This window comes from Solanum lycopersicum, chromosome 2 (genome assembly GCF_036512215.1).
Source record: "Solanum lycopersicum chromosome 2, SLM_r2.1".
NCBI lineage: Eukaryota > Viridiplantae > Streptophyta > Magnoliopsida > Solanales > Solanaceae > Solanum > Solanum lycopersicum.
Window position 1 is genome coordinate 19,686,094 of NC_090801.1, and position 24,972 is coordinate 19,711,065.

The 24,972-nt window shown below is 36.7% G+C and overlaps 1 protein-coding gene and 2 long non-coding RNA genes across 5 annotated transcripts; 1 reads left to right on the top strand and 2 right to left on the bottom strand.

The window, feature by feature from the left end:
- Positions 1-727: 727 nt before the first annotated feature.
- On the top strand, positions 728-19,413 carry LOC101244820 (protein BREAST CANCER SUSCEPTIBILITY 2 homolog B-like). 3 transcript variants are annotated; one of them, XM_019212108.3, is made up of 19 exons: positions 730-968; positions 1,042-1,185; positions 1,454-2,554; positions 2,642-2,757; positions 2,845-2,999; positions 3,730-3,852; positions 3,934-4,131; positions 4,205-4,286; positions 4,364-4,414; positions 4,512-4,587; positions 4,699-4,810; positions 4,875-4,946; positions 17,264-17,462; positions 17,530-17,712; positions 17,844-17,986; positions 18,052-18,114; positions 18,208-18,418; positions 18,819-18,986; positions 19,063-19,413. In XM_019212108.3, exons 1-19 carry the CDS (start codon positions 833-835, stop codon positions 19,105-19,107), a joined length of 3,378 nt encoding a protein of 1,125 aa, XP_019067653.1. In that variant the 5' UTR covers positions 730-832; the 3' UTR covers positions 19,108-19,413. The 3 variants fall into 3 exon arrangements, 2 of the variants coding, with proteins under 2 accessions (XP_019067653.1, XP_010315813.1); XM_010317511.4 differs by having other exon boundaries at positions 731-968; positions 2,633-2,757; XR_003245110.2 differs by lacking the exon at positions 19,063-19,413 and having other exon boundaries at positions 728-968; positions 2,633-2,757; positions 17,860-17,986.
- Positions 5,899-6,765, bottom strand: LOC109119540 (uncharacterized). The gene is made up of 2 exons (XR_002026746.3): positions 6,336-6,765; positions 5,899-6,100 (listed from the first exon to the last, which is right to left on the bottom strand). It is a non-coding gene; the product is annotated as an uncharacterized lncRNA (long non-coding RNA).
- Positions 19,414-21,049: 1,636 nt separating the features above from the next.
- LOC109119541 (uncharacterized) lies at positions 21,050-22,024 on the bottom strand. The gene is made up of 2 exons (XR_002026747.3): positions 21,868-22,024; positions 21,050-21,697 (listed from the first exon to the last, which is right to left on the bottom strand). It is a non-coding gene; the product is annotated as an uncharacterized lncRNA (long non-coding RNA).
- Between the last annotated feature and the right edge of the window lie 2,948 nt (positions 22,025-24,972).

Sequence of the window (24,972 nt, forward strand, 5' to 3'; positions counted from 1 at the left end):
TCTGCAGTTTCAATCAGAGCACGATAGTGTTCGCCATTTAAATGGTTCAATTATGCCCTAATCCGACCCATATAGGGTATTTAAAAAAAAGGGTCAGGTTGTATAGATTACTTAAAAGACGGGTCATATATGTGTTTTAATATTAGGTCGGATAGTTAGGGGCATAAAAGGCCCCTTTCTCTTTTAATATAAATGTCAAGTAATAATATATAAAAATGATGTGGAAAATCCATTTGACATTTAAAGAAAAGTAAAATGAGTTGGATATCTCGAATTGACCAACTAACATCCATAAGGGCATATGTAGACCAAAAGTTTGGACGCGAGGGTATAAATTAACCAAACTTTAAACGGGGGTATATCTAGACCTTTTGAATAGTTTAGGGGCATATTTGACCCTTTTCCCTTGAATATAAATGTCAAGTGATAATAACAAAAATGACGTGGAAAATCCATTTGGCATTTTTGAATAAAAATAAAATGAGTTGGATATTCCGAGTTGGCCAACTAACGCTCAAAAGGGCATATGTAGACCAAAAGTTGGACGGCGAAGGTATAAATGGACCAATCTTTAAACGGAGGGTATATCTAAACCTTTTCAAATAGTTTAGGAACATATTTGACCCTTCTCCCATGAGAATTTAATAGTTTCAGTTTCCATCAACTATTTGAAGGAAATACAAAAATTGAAAACGGGGTAGTCTTCTAAAATGACTTTTTGTTTAGTCCAGTTAAGGCCCAGAATTGAATTGGCGCGGGTATAAGAGACGAAATTTTCCCGCTTTATTGATAAAAAGAAGGTTGGAAAAAATTTCCCACAGATTGCCGGAAGATGTCGATGTGGCAGTTGTACTCCGTGTCGGTGAATGATTTCCGATGGAAAGTCTCAGGAGAGTCTCTTACTGAAGAACCGAGCTTAACCCTACCTCCCCAGCAGCTCCAATCCATACCCGATCTCTTGCGTCAAGGTACTTGTTTGTTTTCTTCAATATTTGCATGCCGTGCCATGGCATTAAAGTAATGGCTTCTTTTGAAATGCAGGAACTTCGAGATTAGCAGGGAACACCGATTCAACTAGTACACGATTTCCAATTTTTCGAGGGAAACCTGTGTCAGTGAAACATTCTTCCATATCAACAGCTCTTTCCATCCTTGATGATGAAGACAAGCCGATTTTGGACACAGGTATCCTCCATAATAATCTATTATGTAAAAATTTCATCTTCTTTTCATGTTGCTTCACTGCAGGTGTTTAAAAATACGGTGTATACTTGGGATTTTTTCAAATAAGACCCACAACTTAGAATTAGTATTTGACCTAAAATTCAATTTTGGATTATTCTTTGTAGCACGTGTTTCCTTTTGATTTGTCAATTTTAGAGATATAGTGGAGTATGTGAGTCCATATCCAAGTTTCTTGACTATATATATGCATTACCGTATTATTGTGCAGGCATAGGAACTGGAAGACAAGATGTTCTTACTTTTCAGGAAGCCGTGTTCCAGAAAGGCTCAGGGGAACCCCTTAATGCTCCACAATCCTTTTCCCCTTCTAGCTTGAACAAACAATTTAGCATGTCAAACTCGTTGTTCCAGACAGCCTCCGGTAAACCAGTCAATATATCTTGTACAGGTCTTAATAAGGCCAAGGCGTTGTTGGGCTTGGAAGAAAATGGTGACCATGAAACATTTCCAGGTTCTGGAAAGAAAAATACAACTCCAGATGAGCTCTTTGGTTTTAGGAATTCCTTTCCTATTGTGGAAGTAGAGGGCATTGCTAGCACAGGGTCTACTAATGTTTCAGCAGCTTCATTGTCTCCGTTTGATGTTAAATTTAACTCCACAGTTTGTCCAGCAGAGGAGTTAGTAGCAGATTTTCTGCACTCTGCAGGTAAACCTCCTCCAATAAAGTTTCATACTGCTGGTGGTAGATCAATAACAGTTTCCTGTGAGGCATTGAAACGCGCAAAGAGTCTGCTTGGAGATCTAGAGCTGGGTTGTCTTGTTGATGAAAAGGATATGGCTGATCCATTGCTTTCTTTTTCAAAAGACCAAAAATCTGTTGATCAGGTCTCCACCAAAGAATTGAACTCTGATACTCCTGTTTCCCTCTTATCGGCAGCGAAAGGTAGTGGGTCCTCAAGCCTTTTTACATCGCCATTGAGATCAACTTTGTATCATAAAAAGTCTTCAATTAAATTAGAGAATCTCGTTCCAGCAAGTAACTTGATTAAGGAATTTGATGCTGTGGCAAAAGAAAGCACTAGTAGGCTGGACCATAGTATTCCACAGAATGGAGAGCCATTCAATAAGAACTCAGCAGCTACGGACCTTAGAGAAAATGATATCGCTTCAAAACCTAAATTGCTAGAACGGCCTTCCAGGGGCCCTTTGGTGGATATCTCAAATAACATTGGAGGAGGAATTGCAGATAGAAACCAGAACGTTGGTCGGAAGAGGAAACCCGGGGGAAGTTTTGTTTCTCCATTCAAGAAGCCTCGAAGCACCAGCATTGTCAACCCTCTCAAAAGAAACGATTCTGGTGCTGCTAATGGTATATTTGAAGTTTGTAATTACACTCCTTATGGCTTGTCTTGAATCATTTTTGATAGGTTTGATATCATTTCACTAGGGTTCTCAGATTTAGCACCAAAATTACCCTCTCAAAAAGGAAAGGTTTCAATTCGATATCCATTCCATGTGGCACGATTGTATATGAAAGAGTATCTTGGAAAGCCTCCATCAATCCTGAGCAAGGTGTGAATGGGCCAGAATAATTTGTTTCCTTTGATTGATGACTTTGCTTTTGATAGCTGATACTTCTTATATTCTGTGGAGATTCAGTTAGAGAGTTTGCCAGATGACGTGAGCAGGATGAATCCAGCCACTGCTGAGACTTATGTGTTCAATGATGAATCTTGCTCAGGTTGCATTGGAGTAGGGTCTTTTTTGGAGATGCTGTCTCAATCAGGAGCTTCCATGCAATATGTTTCTAAAAAGTAATTTTTTATACTTCTCTGCAAAAATGTTGAGAAAAATTAGTTGGCTGTCAGAAAAGCTGCTGTTTGAGTAGCTACATTACTAGAAGCAACCAATTTGTTTCAAGTGTTGCATTAAATGATTGTTGACCTCTTGTAGCAATATGAATAGATATTGGTAATAGTACCCATTGAATCATGCATGTGTCTGGGAGCTTTCGTTGAAGCTACGGAATTATTTTGCTATAGATTTCACATTCTGTACTGACATTGTTGAGAGTTACAGGAACTTGTATTTTCTAGATTCCCTTAGATCCACCAGTTGATCCATAGAGCTATAATCTTGGGTGTACGGTATGAATCATCAGATGGAACCAATTAGTTTTAAGTGCTGCACTAAAGAATTGTTGCTTGTAGCATTATGCATAGTTGTTGGTAATAGTACCCATTCAATTATGCATCTGTGTGTGTCTGGCAGCTTGTTTTGAAGACTTCAAAATGATTTGGTGATAAGTTTTGCTTACAGTTCTGACATTGTTGAGATATCCTGGCACTTCTATATGCTACTTTCTCTTAGATCCACTTATTGATCTATATAGTTATAAACTTATTATCATGGGTGTACTTATCTGCTGAGCAGATCAAGACAATTCTATCGTTTAATATGGTTGATGTCTAATAAAAGTTTATCTTCCTTTTAAATTGTTCTTTGATGTGACATGCTTACAAATATTCTTCATCATTCCAATAGGTGGATTACAAATCACTATAAGTGGATTGTTTGGAAACTTGCATCTTATGAGAGGTGTTACAGTGGCAAATTTTCCGGGAAACTTCTGACAATATGCAATGTACTTGAAGAATTAAAATACAGGTATCTGTAATTCAGCCAGTTTGTGCATTTCCTCTTGGATCTCGCAGGTACAATAAAAACATCAATTCATCCGTTGGACAGATATGAAAGAGAAGTAAATCATGGTCATCGATCTGCAGTTAAGAGAATTTTAGAAGGAGACCTCCCACCTTCTTCTATGATGGTACTCTGTGTTTCCAATATCTATTCAATTCATGTCTCGCCAGTTGGACCTCAATCTTCATTGTCTAGCACGACCGAGAATGGTACTTGTGCAAAAGTTGAACTGACCGATGGGTGGTAAGAAAAATATTAATGTTTATGGTGTCATAAATTGGATTTCCTGATCATGCAGAATTTGTGTGTTTTATAGGTATTCAATAATTGCTGTTTTAGATTTACAACTATCCAAGAAGATGGCTGCTGGAAAGCTGTTTGTTGGCCAAAAGCTTAGGGTACCACATTAAATTAATAGTTATAGTCTATTCTTTGAGCTTTTCATATTGCTCACAGCTTATCTTGTCATTTATAGATCTGGGGAGCTGGATTGTGTGGCTGGACAGGTCCTGTTTCACCTCTTGAGGTTGTTGCCTTTAGCAGCTTCTAGATAATGAATATTGTTGCTTTCAAGAGCTTTTCCAGTTTCTATTGGCATTTTTAAAGGTCTGCATTAATTTTAGGTGTCAGGGACGACTAGTTTACTGCTGCATATAAATGGGACATATAGAGCTCATTGGGCATCTCGTTTGGGTTTCTGTAAGTATTAGTAATACCAAAAACTCATTACTTGTAGTTATATCCTGGCTATGCCATTATAATTTATTATGTTTCCGTTTGTCCTGTCTTGCTTCATGTAAACACTGTTAGGTAAAGGTGGTGGTATTCCATTATCATTTATGTCAATCAAGGATGGTGGAGGTGCTGTTCCACTAACATTGGTTGTAATTTCAAGGATATATCCTGTTCTCTTCAGGGAAAGGTAATTGAAAGTTGTTGGGGAAGAAAAAATAGTTTTGATTCTGATGACAATCTATGACATTCAGGTTAAGTAATCGGGGGTTCGTTGTAAGATCTGAACGGATGGAAGTTAAAGAGATGCAGAATTTTAATGAAAGGTGATACCAAATAAATAGTTATTTGTTTTTTTGACTGCAAGCTTGCTAAAAGATTTCTGTCTTTCTCTTGGTATCTGCATTATGGGTTCATTTTTAGAATTGCTTTAGCTTTTTTTTTTTTTTTTTGAATTTGAAAAATCCGTCACATTTTCTTCAATTAGTAGAAACTATCACCTAGATGCAAAAAGAAGTACGTAAGTGATGCAGCCAATCTTTAGCTCACTCTGGATGACAAAAGCTATCATGAGTTTTACTCGCTGTGCCTTTTTGCATCAAGCAAATGCTAGTTAGCTTTTGAACAATTTAATAGCTCAGTGCTTACCACTTATACCTTTATTACTTATACCCCTTACTTCAGGTGGTCCATTGAGTTGCATCATTTTATAATCATCCAGTATATCCACCCAAAATGTGTATTCGTCCTCGGTCATTTTTTGATGCTATTACATGCTTCCTTGAATATCTTTTGGTAATAAACTTTCACTCTCACCTTTGTGTCCTCCTGCCAGCTTCTTGCTTTTTCCTCATTTGAATCCTGTGATACGTAAGAAATGTGCCCCAACCCCATCATAGACTACAGTGCATCTGATACTAGTTTAGTAACATTATGGCAATAACCTTATGGATCACTCTTAAGTCCACGTTTGATTTATTCAATAAATATGATTTCTTTTCTCCAACATAAGTAAAAGTGGCACAATGTTTTTTTTCTGTAAAGTGGTCCTTACTTCCTGCTATTATGTGTGATTTTCTATTAAATTTCCAGTGGGTCAGGCATCTGTATCGATCTATTAATTAGAATAGCTATCTAGAATCAGTGTTGTGGACGGCGAGAGGCGACAAAAGGCGACAAGGGCCTGCCTCGCCACGCGGCGAGGCGAGGGGCGAGGCGCTTGCCTTTTTGAATAAAGGCGCCAATTAATACCAAAAATTAAAAATATTTAACTGCATATTTTGTCCAAAATCTTAATAGCAATAACACATATTAACAAATATTCAATTCAAAAACCAATAGTAGATACTAAAATGTCTAAAACTTTAAAGACCAAACAATTCAAAATACAATAAACCAAAACTTTAAAAGTCTATTCTTCTTCAAATTATCCAACCCTTGAGTGCCATAATTCCATCCAATGTCCCTCTTTTGCTAGCAACTGCCATTGATTATTAAATTCAATTAATTCGCTATTTAGGAATATTGGAATAAATAATTAGGAAAATGGAAAGATTTTTTTTTAATTAACTGCCTATAATTAAAAAAAAATTACACAAAGCAGTAAGCAACTAAGCACTGCTTACAGCCTTGCACCAAAAAAACACAACTGAAAAAAAAAACTGAAGAAGAAGAACAAAAAAAAATGTTGAAGAAGAAGAGAGAAAACGACATACCTGGAGAACAGAGAGTCGCGAGGGAACAGAATTGTGAGCCGGCGGCCGGCGAGGGAGAAGGAGAACAGAATCCGACAGCGAGGGAGAACTGGAGAGAGGCTCGCGATGGAGAAGCCGACAGCGAGGGAGAAGAGACAGCGATGGAGAAGAGAAGAGAACTGGAGAAGAGAGTCAATCGAGAGAGAGAGTCGCGATGGAGTTTCAGAAATTTCAAAAGTAAAAAAAAAAAAACCCTAATTTTGACTAATATTATTAAGTCAAATATTTTTAATTAAAAAGGCAGCGCCTTTTCTGTCGCCATTGTAGCGCCATACCTCGCCACTCCTCGCCTTTTTGCTATCGCCTCGCCTCGGCAGAGAATGGCGAGGACCCATCGCCTCGCCTCGCCTCTCGCCAAAGGCGATGAGGCGCTCACCTTTTGTAACACTGTCTAGAATAGGATAGCATATTAGTTTTTTAAATGGAAACATAAATTGGCTTGAGTCATGCTCTACATCAGCTAATATCACCATTATTTTGGGAACTGTAACAGACACAAATTGCATGAGAAGGCCTAGAAACCTACACTTGACTAGACCTTATTAAAAAAATATTTGACCTATGCTTCCTTCTTAGCATATTGAATACTGGAACTGTTATGAGGCATGAAAATAAAGTTAAGACACTGTGGATAGTATCTCCTTTTTCGTCAGGCAAAGGACAAAAAGAAAATAACTTGCTCTGAGCTTAGAGAACATCAAACAAGTCACTAATTTTTTCATGTTATTAGGAAAAAGAACAGAGCAGTCAGAGGAAAATAGAATTAAATGAATGCAAGGAAGAGGGAAAATATGAGAGGATCCAACATAAAAACGAAAGTGATGGGATTTTCTTAGCCTTAGAAAACATCAAAAGGATTTAATTTCGCATAACTTACCATCCTTACCAAATACTCACTCTATCATTGTCATCAGTAACGGGATATGCCACGGAAAACAATTTAATTTCGCATAACTTACCATCCTTACCAAATACTCACTCTATCATTGTCATCAGTAACGGGATATGCCACGGAAAACAATTCATAAGCATGAATCATGGAAGGTATAGAGACTTAGAACGTAAATATGAGCTTGAATACTTATGCATCAGTGACAAAACATTTATGTATTAGTATAGAGTATTGGAAAAGGAGTTCTACCTTAAGCTCTTTCTTCAAGACCTTAACTAGATGCAAATATTTTGAATTTGTGGCTTGTGCAGCCTCCCATGTAGCCTCTTCAACATTATGATTCCTTCATAACACCTTAACTGGGGTCACTTCCTTGCTTCTCAATTTTCCGACTTGGCGATCAATAATAGCTATGGGAATCTATTCATTCATAGGATAAGTTCTCTATGACATCAATATCTTAGTTAGGCACAATGCTTTTGGACGGCGAAAGGCGACAAGGGTCTGCCTCGCCCCGTGGCGTTGCCGCTCGCCTTTTTGGATTGAGGCGTCAATTAATACCAAATACTTGAAATATTTATTTTGCATACATAAATATCCAAAATCTCAGTAGCAATAATATATATTAGCAACTACGATATTAATTAGTATAAAACTAAATTGAGAAGGGCAAAATAAATATAGAAGGATTAATTTTTTTTTCCTTGAAATGTAGGCAGAATGCAGCAACGCAGTAAGTTATCAGTAGCTTCAAAATAAAAAAAAAAAGCAGAGTGTAAAACAGAGTCTGCACTTCTGCATATGTAAGAAGAAGAGAAGAAAAAAATAATCTAAAACAATACCTGCTGAGTGCTGAGTAGCTGAGGTTTCATCGTCAGTAGTGAGGAGAATTGGAGAAGAGACGAAGAAGGAAGTCGCGAAGTAGTGAGGGTGGAGAACTGTAGAAGAGAGGGTCACGAAGGTGCAAGGAGAGTGGCGATGGAGAGAAGAAGTCCTTGATTTGCAAAAACACCAAATAAACCCTAATATTGCCTTTTAATTATCAGATCAGATCCTTTTTTTAAAGGTGACTCCTTGTCGCCTTGCCTTGCCATTCACTTTTTGGTCGCTATTTTGAACTCACCACGTCTCACCAGTAAAAGGCAACGAGGCATCGCCTCATCGCCTTTGGCGAGAGGCGAGTGCCTTTCAGAACATTGGTTAGGCACGACGAGAGGCAAGTCTCCTACACACTCCCCTTACATAAACACATGAAAAATCGAATGAATTGAAGACAACCCCATTGACAACACTACTTAGTAGGCCACTAGTCCAATCCTCCTCAACATCCTATAAGGACAAATATATCGTGAGTTAGCATCCCCTTTCTGTCGAACTGCATAACAATCCTCATAGGTGAAGCTATGAGAAATACCCAAATCATCAACGCCTAACTCTAGCTTTATGCAGTGCACATCTGAATAGGATATTTGATAGCTTCTAGTTGTTCTTAGTCAGTCCTAAATTACCTTGACCTTCTCCATAGCATGGTGAACCAAGTCTGCCCAAGTAACTCTGCTTCACCCACTTTTAAACACAATAGAAAACCTACATCATTGGTCATATTATGCCTCGAACAGTGCCATCCTAATATTCGAGTGGTAGCTATTGTAGTAGGCTAACTCGATAAGGGGCAAGTGATCATCCCAATTGCCTTTGATGTCCAAGGCACAAGCCCTCAACGTGTCCTTGAGTGTGTGAATTATGTGTTCGACATGTTCATTTGTTTGCAAGTGAAAAGTCGTGTTGAGATTCACTTGTGTGCCGAACCATTTTCGAATAGACTTTCGAAAATTTGCCCCGAACTGAGCACCACAATATGCAATAATGGAGAGTAGACTCCCATGCAACCAGACTATCTCTTGAATGCACAATTTTGCATAATCTTCCGGTGAGTCGATAATCTTTATGAGCAAGAAATGGCAGACTTCGTGAGTCGATCCATGATCACCCAAATGGAATCATGTTTTCAAAATGAGTGAGATAAATCAATCACGTAGTCAATGTTAATCATCCCCACTGGTATTTTGATGCTCAACCTTAACCTGCGAGGCAATTCAGACACTTGGCTACATAGTTTACCACCCCTCTCTTCATGTCATTACACCGATACACCCCCTTAAGATCGTGATACATCTCCGTAGAGCTGGGTTGAACGGAATACCGTGAACTATGAGATTCTGCCAAGATCCTCTCACAAAGCCCATCAACATTAGGAACACACAACTTGCCTTGGCACCTCAAAGTGCCATTTCTCCCTTGTTCATAAGTCGTCATTCCATGCTGATGTATCTTATCTTTAAGCTGAAGCAAAATAGGATCGACATTCGCCTTCACCTAAGTCGTTAGCATGATGGACAACTAAATGTGTATATATTAATGTAATTATATAGTGATATAAATTAGCATGATCATATATATTTTTTGTAGAAACAGAAAAATAAATATTATGATAGAATAGCTGATTTGGAGGGATAGCAAGGCAGATTTAGAGGGATTCAATAGCAGATTTGTAGAGATAGAATAGCTGATCTTTAGGGATAGAAATGACAGATTTTTAGGGATATGTAATCTTTATTTTTTGTATATAATGGAAAGACTCTCACGTGCTGGACCTAGAAGATAGTATCATGTATGCCAAAAAGAGATAGAAAATTATTTATAAAATAACTTCACGGGGTAATTAGACCTTAGTATAATTGTGACTCTGAGACTTCGGGCATAGGTTGGGGGTACTTAGGCATTTTCCCAATTTTTTTTTTGAAAATTTTGGTTTTTGGTTGAGTGTTCATCGACAATCAGTCCTACCACCAGGGAATTTTATTCTTGGTCATTCTAGTTGCTTTCTTGTGTCTTTGTAGTTTTCATAGCTATTCAAAAGCATGAATTCACGTCACTTTGAATCCTTTAGTATTCGTTTCACCGAAAAAAATCCTTGTTCTTGGGAGTTTTAATTTTTGTTGGTCTTGGGAGTTTCAGTTTCAGTTGTTTGTCACCGGCAAAGAACTATGGGGAGCGATCCTGCTCCTATTGATGTAACAAAGTTAGGTAAATGGAAGATTAATGATGTTCGGGTGATGACATGAATTCTAGGGTCAATCGACCCTCTTATTGTTCTTAATCTCAGAACGTACAAGACAGATAAGGCCATGTGGCATTAATTACAAAAGGTTTACAACCAAGATAATAGTGCAAGAAGCTTTCAGTTAGAGTATGAAATTGATAATTACTCTCAAGGAGGTTTTTCTATTCAGGATTATTTTTCTAGATCTCAAAACTTATGGGTTGAATTTACAGATATTGTCTATGCCAAAATATCTATTGAATAGATATTCTGGCAGTTCATAAGCAAAGCAAGTGAGACCAACTTTTGATGAAATAACGCTCCGACTTTGAGAGTGTTCACTCTAACTTGATGAATCGTGACCATCTCCCTTTTTGGATGTTTGCTTAAAGGAATTACTTCGTGAGAGCAATGTGTTGTCGCACAAAATGCTTTCAAATAAGAAAATGATGTCACTCTTGCATTTGTTGCTCAAGGTAAAAGAAAGGGTAGGATATGAGTAGAACTCAATGCTATAGTTGCAAGGAACATGGTCATATTGTTAGCAAGAAATTCTATAATTATTGTAAACAACAAGGAAACATTATCAAAGAGTGTCCCACGCACCCTCAAAATTGTAGGATCAAAGCTTTTCAAGCTGGGATAAATGGTTCCACTAATAATAACTCATCTTCAGGACAAGTTCTTACTCCTGAAATGGTACAACAAATGATCATGTCAACCTTTTCAGCATTGGAATTAGAAGGTAATGATGTTACATCTAATTTTTGGATTGTTGATTCAGGTGCTTCCAATCATATGACCAACTCAACGAGCATCCTAAAATAATGTTCTTAAGTATCAAGGTCCATCACAAATACAAATTGCCAGTGGTGGTAATTTACCCATTACCATGGTTTGGGACATGACTTTAACTTTCAAGAATGTTTTTTTTTTCACCAAAGATCTCAACTAGTCGTATTTCAGTTGGACAATTGGTAGATAGAAATTGTGATGTGGAATTTTCTTGCAATGGTTGTCTTGTGTAGGATCAGGTGTCGGGGACGATAATCGTGTAGGGGCCTAAAGTTGGATGATTGTTTTCTATACACTTTTCCATTCATTCTGTTCTATCTTTTCCTTGTACTTCTACTGCTAGTAAAACTGTGATTTGGCATAAGCATCTAGGACATTGAAATTTTGTTGTGTTGTCTCAATTATCAAATTCTAGTTTATTGGGAAATAAAAATCAATTTTTAGTTGCTCTGTTGATTAATCTACTTGTAAATTAGGCAAAAGTAAAACTCTTCCTTTTCCTAATTTTTGTAGTCGTGCTACAAAGTGTTTTGATGTCATGTATAGTGTTTGGGGCATTTCACCAATTATATCTCATGCTCATTTTAAATACTTTGGGACATTTATAAATGATTATAGTCGGTTTGCCGGGGTGTATTCTCTTTGATCCAAATCTGAGGTATTTTCCATGTTCAAGACATTTTTGGCTTACATTGAGACTCAATTTTCTACATGCATCGAATTATTAAGATTTGATTCTGGTTGAGAATGTCTTATGAATTCAAAAAATCTTGCTTGGCAAAGGAATTGTCTCATAACATTCTTGCCCATATATGAAGAACTAAACGCAATAGGAAGCTCAATAATCAAACGACAAATAACAGGAAAGAAGAAAAAGAAGAGAAAAACAGTGACACTATTTTGCGGAGAAGGAGTTGCAGGTTATTTTATTTAATACGTTCAATGGCCTAATGTAGGCTTACAAAATTTGTGGAATCATAACCCCACTAAACTACTTGCTCGAAACTCTAGGAAAATCTAGGAAAATACCAGGAACTAATTAAATAACAAAGTGACAACTAACTGCTAGAATATAACTACTGCAAGACTTAGTCAAACTAAATCAAATATGCTGATGTTGCACGATTTTAACTATATACCCCACAACAGAATGGAGTTGTTGAATGAAAAAATTGTGATCTTTTAGATGTCACTCGTACTTTATTGATTGAGTCCTCTGTACCATCTAAATATTGGGTGGAAGTTGTCTACTGTTGTCTATTTAATTAATAGATTGCATCTAAAGTGCTAAATATTGAGTCTCCACATTTTTCGTCTTTATCACCAAAATCCTAACTATAGTGATTTTCATACATTTGGTTGTGTTTATTTTGTGCATTTGCCTTCTTCGCAGCGCAACAAACTTTCTGTACAATCTACTAAATGTGCTTTTATGGCTTATAGTACTTCACAAAAAGGTTTTATTTGCTGTGATTCATGTTCTGACAAATTTCGTATTTCTAGAAATGTTTTCATTGAGAATCAATATTTTTTTCCTATAATTGTAGATTTACCTTCTTCTTCTACTACTTTTGTGGATTTATCATCTTGTTTAAGAGGTTCAAACAAATGTATTTGTGTATGAATGACGTTGGCCAACTTTATCCTATCCTGACACTCATCTGTGGCGTGAAATTGTACCACAACTAGAATATCAGAACTGTACCACAACTAAAATATCAGAATTCTCTTGCGCCTACTCGGCGATCTAACAGAGTATGTCGTACTCTCAATTGGTGGTCTCCTTATATGGACTTGCGCAATCCTCCTCTCATAAGCTAGCTATTGGGGTTGAGTTAGACCTATGTGTCATATCTTTACATAGTATCATAGCCAGCTCCATCCCCGTTTATGCTCCCGATCCACGCTCTAGTCTGTCCTGGGTGTGAAGGGGTGTGTGTGTGTGTAAGAGTGGGCAAAAGTCCCACATTGGTTGGGAATGGACTGGTGGTCTCCTTATATGGACTTGGGCAATCCTCCCCTCATAAGCTAGGTTTTGGGGTTGAGTTACGCCCAGGTGCCATATCTTTACAAGGTGTATGCAAGTTGAAGCGGTCTTTGTATGGATTAAAACAAGCTCCAAGAGTTTGGTTTGGTAAGTTTCGGTCTACTTTGCTACAATTTTCTTTTGAGTAGAGCAAATATAACTCATCTTTGTTTCTTCGGAAAACATCTGCATGATCTTTTCTTCTTTTGGTGTATGTAGATGACATTATTATCATAGGAACTGGTTCTTTACTAATCACTAGCCTCCAACAGCAGCTTAAAGATTCTTTTCATATGAAAGATCTTGGTACTCTTACATATTTTTTGGGTTTGAAAGTTCATAATGTTGCTCAGGTGTGTTTCTAAACCAGCACAAATGTACACAAGATCTGATTTCTTTGGCTGGTCTTCAAGTTTCCTCCTCTGTAGATACTCCATTTGGAATTGAATGTCTAGTGTCGTCGTGAGGAAGACTATCTTCTTCCAGATCCAACTATATTTCGACAATCAGTTGGGAGTCTAAATTACCTTACCAGTTGAACAAGTTAGTCAATTTATGCAAGCTTCCTGTCACCTCCGCTTGGTGTCATCTCCACTTGGTGGCTGTTTGGACATCATTCAGTACCTTCTAGGAACATCTACTCGTGGATTATTCTTTCCAAGTGGTTTCCTATTCGTCTTAATGCTTTTATTCATTCTGGTTGGGCGGGATGTCCTGATACTCGTAGTCTTTGGTTGGTACATGTTTCTTGGAGAGTCATTGATATCTTGGAAGATTAAAAAGCAAGATCCTGTGTCGAAATCTTCAATAGAGGCGGAATATTTGTCTATTGCTTGCTTCGAGGTTGTACGGCGTCGTGGATTACTTGTTGAAATTGGATTTCCTCAATCTCATCCTACTCCTCTCCACGTAATAATACAAGTGCTATTCAAATTGCTACTAATCCAGTTTTTCATTAGAGGACCAAAATACATCGAAGTGAATTGTCACTATATGTGTGAAAATGTAGATAAAGGAGTCATTACTCTTCCACATGCGTCCAGTGATCTTCAAATAGCTGATGTGTTTACAAAATCCATGGCACGACAACGACATGAGTTTCTAGTAGGCAAATAGATGCTTCTTGATCCACCATCATCAATTTGAACGGGAATGTTAGCATAATGGATAACTAAATGATTGTATATTTTAATGTAATTATATAGTGATATAAATTAGCATGAGCATATACATTTATTATAGAATCAAAGGAATAAACATTGTGATTGAATAGCTGATTTGGAGGAATATCAAGGCAGATATAGAGGGATTCAATATTAGATTTGTAGAGATAGAATAGCTTATCTTTAGAGATAGGAATGACGGATCTTTAGGGATGTGTAATATTAATTTTCTCTATATAATGGAAAGACTCTCACTTTGAGAGACATTCAATGGAAAATTGACATCAGCCATTTAATATGATTCAACCTGTCTTTAGATAGCTATACTGCCATCTTTGTAGTCCAAGAGTTAGACTCCTAAGCTCGCTAGAATGAGAATATCCTTAGCCATACCTTTTCTATCCCTCTGAAGAAGCGCTAAGCTTCCCATAGATCGTCAGCCGAGGGTATTGCCAGTACATTAGGCTTACCCTGGTGTCAAAGAATATCCATGTCGTCTTTGATCAATTCAAGCTACCTGTGATGCCTCAAATTTAACTCCCTCTCGTTAAAGATTATATTGTAGACTCTTATGGTTAGTGAAGACAACCAATGCAAAATCACTTCTGTCAATTCTAGACATGCGTCAAATAATTCATCTCCTGGTTTTTAAATTGCATTGGAGCATAAGTGACCACCTCACTATGCTGCATTAGTAAACAACCCAAGCCAACCCTCCAAGAATCACAGGACACTATGAACCCTTCTATCCCCTATGTTAGAGTCAATACCAGTGTTGAAGTCTTTTTTTTTCAACTCCTAAAAGCTTCTCTAACAAGCCCGCGATCGTTGGAACTTAATTATCTTTTGAGTCAATTTAGTCAACGGTGGAGAAATAGAAAATAACCTTCAACAAACCTCTAATAGTAACTTGCCAAGCCCAAGAAACATTTCTGGGCCTTGTAGCTTTTCATGGTCTCAATTTTTTGAAAATTGACTGCGATAGACTGGTCAGAGTTACACGGCCCACAAACACCACCATGTTCGACAAAAACTCACATTTAGAGAACTTCACATACAACTGCTGGAGCCTTAGTGTCTGCAGTCTGCACCACCACTCAAAGATGATCTCCATGCTCCCCTTTGCATTGTGAATACTCCAAGATGTCATCTATGAAACATAATTACGAACATGTCGAGGAAAGGCTTGAAGACCCTATCATAAGGTTCATAAAATCTGCTGGAGTGTTAGTCAAGCCAAATGACATTACTAAAAACTCAAAGTGGCTATATCGAGTTTGGAAAGCTAATATAGGGAGATATAGTTGTTTGAAGATGGACCTTGGCCAAGCTAATGCAGAAACTTAGCTTGTCAATAAGCCCCCTACTTAACTTTGTGCTAGATTTCCCCTGTGACCTTAATTCTCATCCAACACACCCCGACGTCAAACCTTGACCTATACACCTAGGCACGACCAAAATCACTCGGGTTGGGGTTTGTGAGAAATGTAGGAAAAGAATATTATTAAATTGTTGTCGTATTTATTGTTACGTAGAGACCCTATTTATAGACCCTAGAATACAATCCTTTACCAAGTAGGATACTATTTAGGATTCATATTGTATTTCTATTCCTAATCCTATTCTAATAGGATTGTATAAACCTGTTCCTATTCTAATATGATTATGTAAACCTATTCCTATTCTTATAGGATTGTATAAACCTATTCATATTCTAACACTTTGCGTATAATCCATTCACCTAACTTGTTACAAATGTAATTAACACGAGGATCGATAAAGGGCTTGGTGAGATATCCGCAAGTTGATCAGTCAACTCCACAAAATTGAAGTCAATCTCAATGTGCTTGTCTTCTCATTAAATACTGGATTTGATGCCTAATGTCACTAAACATGGAGATGAATTGCAATGTTGAACTTCCCAAACCAAACCTGTAAAGATTGCTTCAAACTATAGAGTGACTCACATAATCGACATATAAGGCTACTAAACTCCCCTGAGCAACAAAGTGCTCAAAACCTAGTATAAAGTATATGGATCATGTTGGGAATAGATGGAATGACCCTATTGAAAAAGTGAAATAATATGGGCAGGGTCGGAGTGATGGCACAACCCTGATGAAAAAGAGAAATTATATTGGTAGGTTTGGAATGATGGCACAACCCTACACAAATCAGATTTAAGGAGTCACCGAAAAGATGAATGGAACTACGCAAATTAAATCTAAGGAGTCACCGAAAAGACACACTGTGCTATGCAACTCAGATATGAGAAGTAGTTCGAAAAAAACCCAGGGTACTACGTAAATTAAAAATAAAAAGTATTCCGGAAAGATGCACAGTGCTACGCAAATTAGATATGAGAAAATAATCACCACAATGATACACGGTGACCCAACTTTTGCTAACATAATCATTAGCCAGACGGACGACATATATGGATAATTGCCGACCGCCGGCAGCGGAAGTTCTTTGATTGTTTACCAAGATTGTAGAGGCTCAATATAGGAAAAAAATAGTATTGAATTGTTGTAGTATCTACATTGTTACATAAAGACCCTATTTATAGACCCTAGAATACAATCTTTTACCAAGTAGGATACTATTTAGGATTCATTGTATTTCTATTCCTACTCATATTCTAATAGGATTGGATAAACCTATTCCTATTCTAATAGGATTGTGTAAACCTATTTCTATTCATATAGGATTGTATAAATCTATTCATATTCTAACAGGGTCGAACTATACACATTGAACGGTTCAGACCTTAGTATGGGGATAAGACTTGTTTTCTAATACAGCTTCAACTTTCATGCTGTGCCATTTCAATACTAGTTGATACGTTGTATCTATGAATATCTGGATATATACTGATAAAACATATATTTGTGAGTTGTGTCAATGTAGACGTAGTAGCATTGTGGAGGGAGTAGTCTCAGAATCTCAAAGAGAAAAGCGAGATGCATACATCGGAAGCGACTATGAAAGCAAAGAAGGGGCAAGGATTTTAAGGATACTTGAGAGAGCTGCAGAACCAGAAGTTCTGATGGCAGAGATGACTTCAGAGCAGTTGAACTTATTTTCATCCTATCAAGCGAAGTTGGAGGTACGTTCATTTCCACCTGCTTTAGCTGTAGGAGGCTAGTCATGATCCCCTTTTTTGTCATTTTCAGGCATTCAGGCAGTCTGACATGCAAAAATCTCTTGAAAAAGCTTTGCAAACTGCTGGACTTGCTGAAAGAGACGTCACTCCGTTTATGCGAGTTAGAGTTGTTGGATTGACTAGCAAACGTACATCATTGAAGTGCTGTCCAAAGGAAGGCTTGATTACAATATGGAATCCTACGGAGAAACAGGTACGAAATTGGGGTTTAATGTCCTCTGATTTTGCACTGAGATATGTTTCTAAAACCTTGTATCCTTTCATTGTGCCAATATGTTTCTCAAAATTGTACTTTATATCATCTCTAACTGATTTGTTGTATAGCACTGTGGGCTTGCAGAGGGTCAAGCTTTTTCTGTTACTGGTCTTACACCGATAAGCTCAGACTCTAGCACCCTTTACTTGCAAACGAAAGGGTCCACATCCAAATGGCTGCCTTTGTCTCCTCGGGCAGTTGAACATTTTGAGTAAGTATCTGCTATTTTCATTCTTTTACTGCACAAATTTATACATCTGATACCTGATCCTGCAGGAGCTCTTTCTGTCCTCGCCAATCAATTTCATTGAGTAAATTGGGTGAAGTTCCTATTTCCAGGTCGGTCTTGGTGGGAATATCTTAAAGTCAATACTTGTGCTTTCGAAGCGAGAAACTTCTTTTTTACTTATTTTGTTGCTTGGTTTTACTCAGGGAGTTCGATATTGCTGCGGTGGTTGTTTTTGTGGGGCAGCTGTATGCAGAAGCTCATCAAACAAAGCAGTGGGTATTTGTGGCTGATGGATCCAAAGCTATGTTGGATTCTGATGACGAATTAGAAACCTTGATGGCCATCAGTTTCACCTCACCACACATAGGAACTGATTCATTTGCTCCAATAAATTCCAACCTTGTAGAATCTACGGTGAGCATGGATTTAACTACTAGTGTATGTGGTTTTCCTCATAGCTACCATTACTGAAACCCCTGATTTTCTGGAAGCTATTTATTGTGCCTTCAGAAAAATCCTCTTCTATACAGCCATACAGGATATGTTGATATACCATTAACTTCAACTCTAACAAATAGGTGTGGTGCTGAAAAGCATCTGGGGCGGGGTTCTTAGTACTGCAAATATTATAAGCTGTCAGTTTTTCTCTTATGGTCTTTGTATGTATTCCATCCTAAAGATTATGTCATTGAGGCTCCCGCGGTATTCCTGATTATTGAATTTAAAGGGTTGTACTGTAAAGTAAAACTCAAATGTCGATGATGTCTGGTGTTTCTCTTATTTGTACCCAGCTGAAATAATGAAGTTTTTGCAGGTTTGTTTTTGCAATGTCATCAAAAGAGCAAGAGATATTGTTAATAACCTGTGGGTAGCTGAAGCAACTGAAAATTCAACTTATTATTTAAATTATGATCATTCAGATTGTTCTCATCTAAAAGATGCGGGTGCTTCTGCTGAAAGATGGGCAAAGATATCTGGTTTGGTATGTATGCTGGAATTAGGTCAGGGTATTACATATTAGCTGCATTTTTTCAAACTAGTATTTTTCTTTTATGCAGAGACTTGAAAAGCTTAGGGGAAGAGTTTTATCTATAATTAGCTGATGTGGAACTTAAGCAGGGAAAGGCCGGTAACAATTTGTCACTCCAGCTAAAGAAGACAATTGAGATGCACACATTTTAGTGCTGCACACATAAAATGGGAGTCCATGAGTTCCTATCACTAAATCAAACCGTACGTGTTGTGTTTTAATGAAATTGTCTTCAACAATTAACATGTTATGTTATTTTTGGTTTTGGTCATCATCCCAGCATCAATCCGTCCCTACATATCATGTGTTTAGATCCAATTTGATGGTTTTGAGGACCTAGCTACATTTACTTAAAATGTCAACTTTCTTCTAGTCCCAATCATGAAGTTTTTTTTTTTTTTACACTGGCAACATAAACCCAACCATCAAGGTTTAATAACTTTACGTAACAAACTGGGTCCAATGTTGCAGGTCATGCTCTTCACCGGCAAAAAGGTAGAATTGAATTTGTCATGTGGTCAAGGACACATGTATTGGTTTGACTTTGATTAGATCTGTTCATAACTAATCTGAATGTTGACGTGAAACAATTCAAATTGGCTCATCCAATGTACACGTTTTGTTAGATGTTACAAATTTATGTGGTGTTACATCCTCCCCTTAGGAACTATTGTCTTCAATCAAAAGGGTATGGTCAATTTTTTCTCAGTGCACGACTATATCACAAGTACTAACCAAGTCACATCCTCCCAAAAGGATGATGTTTTACTCTAAAGAAATATATCAATCAATCTATCATCACGAAAATTCATTCATCACTTTGAGACATGGCTACTCAGACTTTACAATATATGGCCACTTAGATTTTACCATGTATGCTAGTCGGACTTTACCACACAAACATCTCATCAATATACCCAACCAAAATCACCCCTAAGAAAGTCATGACTCTGTCTAGGATTGGGCATGGTCACTCAACAACTCCATATCAAAGTAAAAGCAAAGAAGTCGTAAATCAAAATAAATAACAAGAAACAAGAAACGAAAACAAAATGACTAATTCCAAAAATCTCAACAAAAGCATATGACACACATAAAATCAATGCCGGAGAAGGCCATGCAAATCCTAAACAAGTCCAACAAGGACACAATCAGAAAAACCAACAACAAAGTAGAGTAGAAATCCGTAGAAATCCCAACATCAGTCATATAAAATAAAGTACCCTATGGAAAGCTTATGCTTATCGTGACCAATGACACTAACCAATGCTTTGATTGTTACAATTGTTGATAGTTTAGTAACCCAACCAAAGGTTGGGGTTGTGTCCCAAGGAAGCGGTTTCAAGAAGATGTAGTCAATTCAAATTTCATTCTAAATAGTCGTCGCTAGAAAGATTAACGAATAAAAACATGGTCAATTAAAAAGGGTGACACCAAAGTGTCAAATATCAATTGAGGTTTTTTTTCACTAGTAAATTTGGTAAACATGCACTGAAATCCAAGTATGGAGAGAAGTTCTTGGGGTGTGACTGCAATATAAGTTGAGATAAATCATTGGGTACATGCTTTCGATAGGAAATTTGCAAGATAATAGTGACTAGGCTAAGCTTTAGATGGAAATAAATTCTCTCTCGGGCAAATTACCCCGTTTCAAATGTACTCCTCTCGCACACCCATTTGCCGCATGAAGGTCAGCCTACGTCTTATCTCACTCACTCATTCAAGCTGAGTGTACGAGACTCGGGCTCACCCTTTCGGGCTGAACCTCATGTCAACCAGCTCCTTAGGCCATCGGTCTAGAGGTCTTGCTTTCACGAGCTCCCTCTCGAAAAAATCAAAAACACATGGGTTAATTTGTATTTGCAACTACAAACCCATTAACTAAACCATAACCACTGGATGAAATCACCACTAAAATACATCTAACCTATCAGCAAGCAAGACCCAACAATAATATCACTAATATTTTCTAAATCACACCCCAAGAATGGGGTTTTTAGCCACACATCAAGCAATAACAAAATACACCTACAATGATACTAAAATCATTGGGTATAAGAAATTAAACCTTGATTTAAGCAAAGGAAGAAGAATGGATAAGACCCACTTCCAACTTAGGGAAGATGAAATCCTTCTTTCTTCAAGTCTCCTAAAAACCCTCTCCAAACTTGAGAGAAAATAAAAGGAAAAATAATATCTTAAAGTGTAAATTATGATAATGTTTGGATTCTTTAAAAATAATAACAAAGGCTAGATAGTCGAGATCGCTGAATGACTCGGATATTCTCCCTTCTTCTATTTCGTCGTTGTTTTGTGCCTACCTTCAACATCTTTATGTTCTAAACCATTGGGCGGTATAACATTGTTTCGCAAAGTTGTTCAGCGAAGCGTCGACTGCTCCTTTCATCGCCTTTTTTATCCTCTTCCTTCATGGCTTCGCATGCTTGAATAAAGAGAGGAGTATGTACCTTCGTTGACTTGCCAAGTGTACTTGGCGATGCTCATGCTTTACTTTCTTTGCTCTATTTAGCCTTTTTGTTCCTTTTTGCGTAAGTGTCCATGCTTGCAGTGGCGGAGCCAAGATTTTTGCCAAGGGTGTTCATATTTTAAGACAAGTAAAAAAATAAGCCACCGATATTTGTTCAAACTCATTGAACTCCAAACTGAAATAGTAATCAAATATACTAAACTTATTAAAAAATCATCCACAATATACCAAATAGTTGAGATGCTCAAATAAATAAAGTAGCTTTTAACATAAAAATAAAGATATTCAAGCTTTCAACACATGATTAGAAAAAACAAAACTAAAGGAAAAAAAATTAAGAAGTACCTTTTTCACAAATCACACTTCAATGGCAGTTGAGGAAGAAATAGACAATGATTAAAGCTTCCAATTTCTTAAAACTTGCAAGTATGTATGAAAATAGAGAAGAGAGAAAGGTAAAGACTAAAGTTATAAAGAGTTTTTGAGAAAAGAAGAAGACAACAAACTAAAAGGAAAAGAGAACTATGAATTTTTACACCAAATAGTTGAGATGCTCAAATAAATAAAGTAGCTTTTAACATAAAAATAAAGATGTTCAAAGCTTTCAACACATTATTAGAAAAAACAAAACTAAAGGAAAAAAAATTAAGAAGTACCTTTTTCACAAATCACACTTCAATGGCAGTTGAGGAAGAAATATACAATGATTAAAGCTTCCAATTTCTTAAAACTTGCAAATATGTATGAAAATAGAGAAGAGAGAAAAGTAAAGACTAAAGTTGTAAAGAGTTTTTGAGAAAAGAAGAAGACAACAAACTAAAAGGAAAAGAGAACTATGAATTTTTATACCAAATAGTTGAGATGCTCAAATAAATAAAGTAGCTTTTAACATAAAAATAAAGATATTCAAAGCTTTCAACACATGATTAGAAAAAACAAAACTAAAGGAAAAAAAATTAAGAAGTACCTTTTTCACAAATCACACTTCACTGGCAGTTGAGGAAGAAATATACAATGATTAAAGCTTCCAATTTCTTAAAACTTGCAAATATGTATGAAAATAGAGAAGAGAGAAAGGTAAAGACTAAAGTTGTAAAGAGTTTTTGAGAAAAGAAGAAGACAACAAACTAAAAGGAAAAGAGAACTATGAATTTTTATACCAAATAGTTGAGATACTCAAATAAATAAAGTAGCTTTTAACATAAAAATAAAGATATTCCAAGCTTTCAACACATGATTAGAAAAAACAAAACTAAAGGAAAAAAAATTAAGAAGTACCTTTTTCACAAATCACACTTCAATGGCAGTTGAGGAAGAAATATACAATGATTAAAGCTTCCAATTTCTTAAAACTTGCAAATATGTATGAAAATAGAGAAGAGAGAAAGGTAAAGACTAAAGTTGTAAAGAGTTTTTGAGAAAAGAAGAAGACAACAAACTAAAAGGAAAAGAGAACTATGAATTTTTTAAAAAAATTAAGAAAAGTTAAAAATAAACCTTTTATTTCCTTTTATTTTTCTAAACTTAAAAAGGGTAATTTTTGTACTTTTTCTCAAGAGAAAAATGGAATAAATATTACAAAAACGAAATGATTAAGCCTGGGATCAAACCTAGGCTGAGTTTTGCCTTTTCTAAGAGAAAAAAAATGGAATTATGAAAAAATCAAAAAAATTGCCATAGTGGGGCTCGAACCAAGGACGCAATGGCATATTTGCACAACCTTAACCACTGGGCTGTCAACATTGTTCAACTGTTAATATATATCTAAAAACAATCGATATTTAGTATATGTATTCGAAATTTTTTTTCGAAGCATCTGACCAACCTTGTCATGTCATAGCTCCGCCTCTGCATGCTTGCACTAAAACTTCAAATACCTGAACCTTAAGAGTTTCCAAAAGGTATTAAGACTAAATAAGTATTTGAGGGCACTATTTCAATCAAAATAAAGCCTAAATGAGTCCAATTTGTGGACTCATCAAAAGCGCCCCAAACTAAAAATGAAAATGTGTCCTTACAGTACATAAAAACTAGGAACAATATCACTTTGGTTGATCAAAAAGTTAAGTCATAGACAAATTTCTAAACATCAAGTACACTTCTCAATCATTATGCAAATATATAAAAATAAATATCAAACCTCTAACCTCAAGGACGATGTCACGATCCATGGGTATCCCCTAGATGTAACAAGGCATATAAGACCCCGATACGCCTCATACAAACTCTTTATCATATCTGTTGACAACCAATTTTGACCGACCTTAACCATTTTTAGGAATGTTATTTTATTAAATACGTATTTTAAAAATTATTTTAAAGTTTAGAAGTTTAGTCGATTTTGCATGAAAATCATATATTTTAGTATTTTTCCTTTATAAAATTATTGTTAAAACACTTCAAAATTTATTAATGAATTTCTTATATTTTAAAATTTAAGTGATTTTCGATTATATAAAAAATATTTTCAAAATTTATCGGATTTTTATTGAATAGCAAATTTCTTAATTTTTCTCAAAATTATTTAAATTCTAGCGTATTCTATTATACTTTTTTTTCAATTCCAGCCTATCCAACTCCAATTTTATTTCAATTATAACCATCATCTTCCTTTAAATTCTAGCCGATTTTATTACAATTTTAGCCATTCTATATCCAATTCAATTTGATTTTAAAACTCCATCTATTTATATCATCCGTCCAATTAAATAATTAAATTCTAATCGTATCCTAACCCTCTATCTCTATCTAATCTAACGGTTGAGATCAATTTTTCCTATCTCTTTCTTTAACACCAAAAATTATAATTCATTCTCCCTCCCTTCTCCCTGGCAGCTGCCTCCTCCCCCTTATCTCTTTCTCCCCTCGTTTCCTTTTCTCCGGCGAAACGCCGCCACCCTCCGTCCTTCTCTTAATCCTTTCTCTTCTTCTCTCCTCCGCCCCTTTCTCCTTTTCCTTCTCTTCCCCCCGTTCCTCCTCCCCTCGCCTTCCTCTTCCTTTTACTCTAACCACCAGCAGCAACTAGGCAGCAAGGGAAGAGGCAACCGCCAGCAACGCCGACGACGAGCAGCCACCAGCAGCAACGTTGCAACTGGAGACAACTACCAATTACCCCCCCCCTCTACATTTCTTTCTCCACTCTCCTCCCTTCTCCTCCCCTTTCTCTTTCTCTTTTCTCTTCCTCTTTTTGCAGGTACCAGCATCTCCTGCCGGCGAATACAACACCGTCCAGCAGCAGCGAGGACAAGAACAACCGGACAACAGCTTGGCGAGAAGCAACTCCGGCGAAGTTTCAAAGATTTTAAGCTAGTCAAAAGACACATCTTTTAACAGATCCGTCCCCAGTACACTCTATTATTTTGTTGTTGCTCCACATAAATGATTGTTGATAATATTTATCTATTGTCTAATTATTCTTGCTGTAGTTTTTTGGGATGTTCAAATGATGTG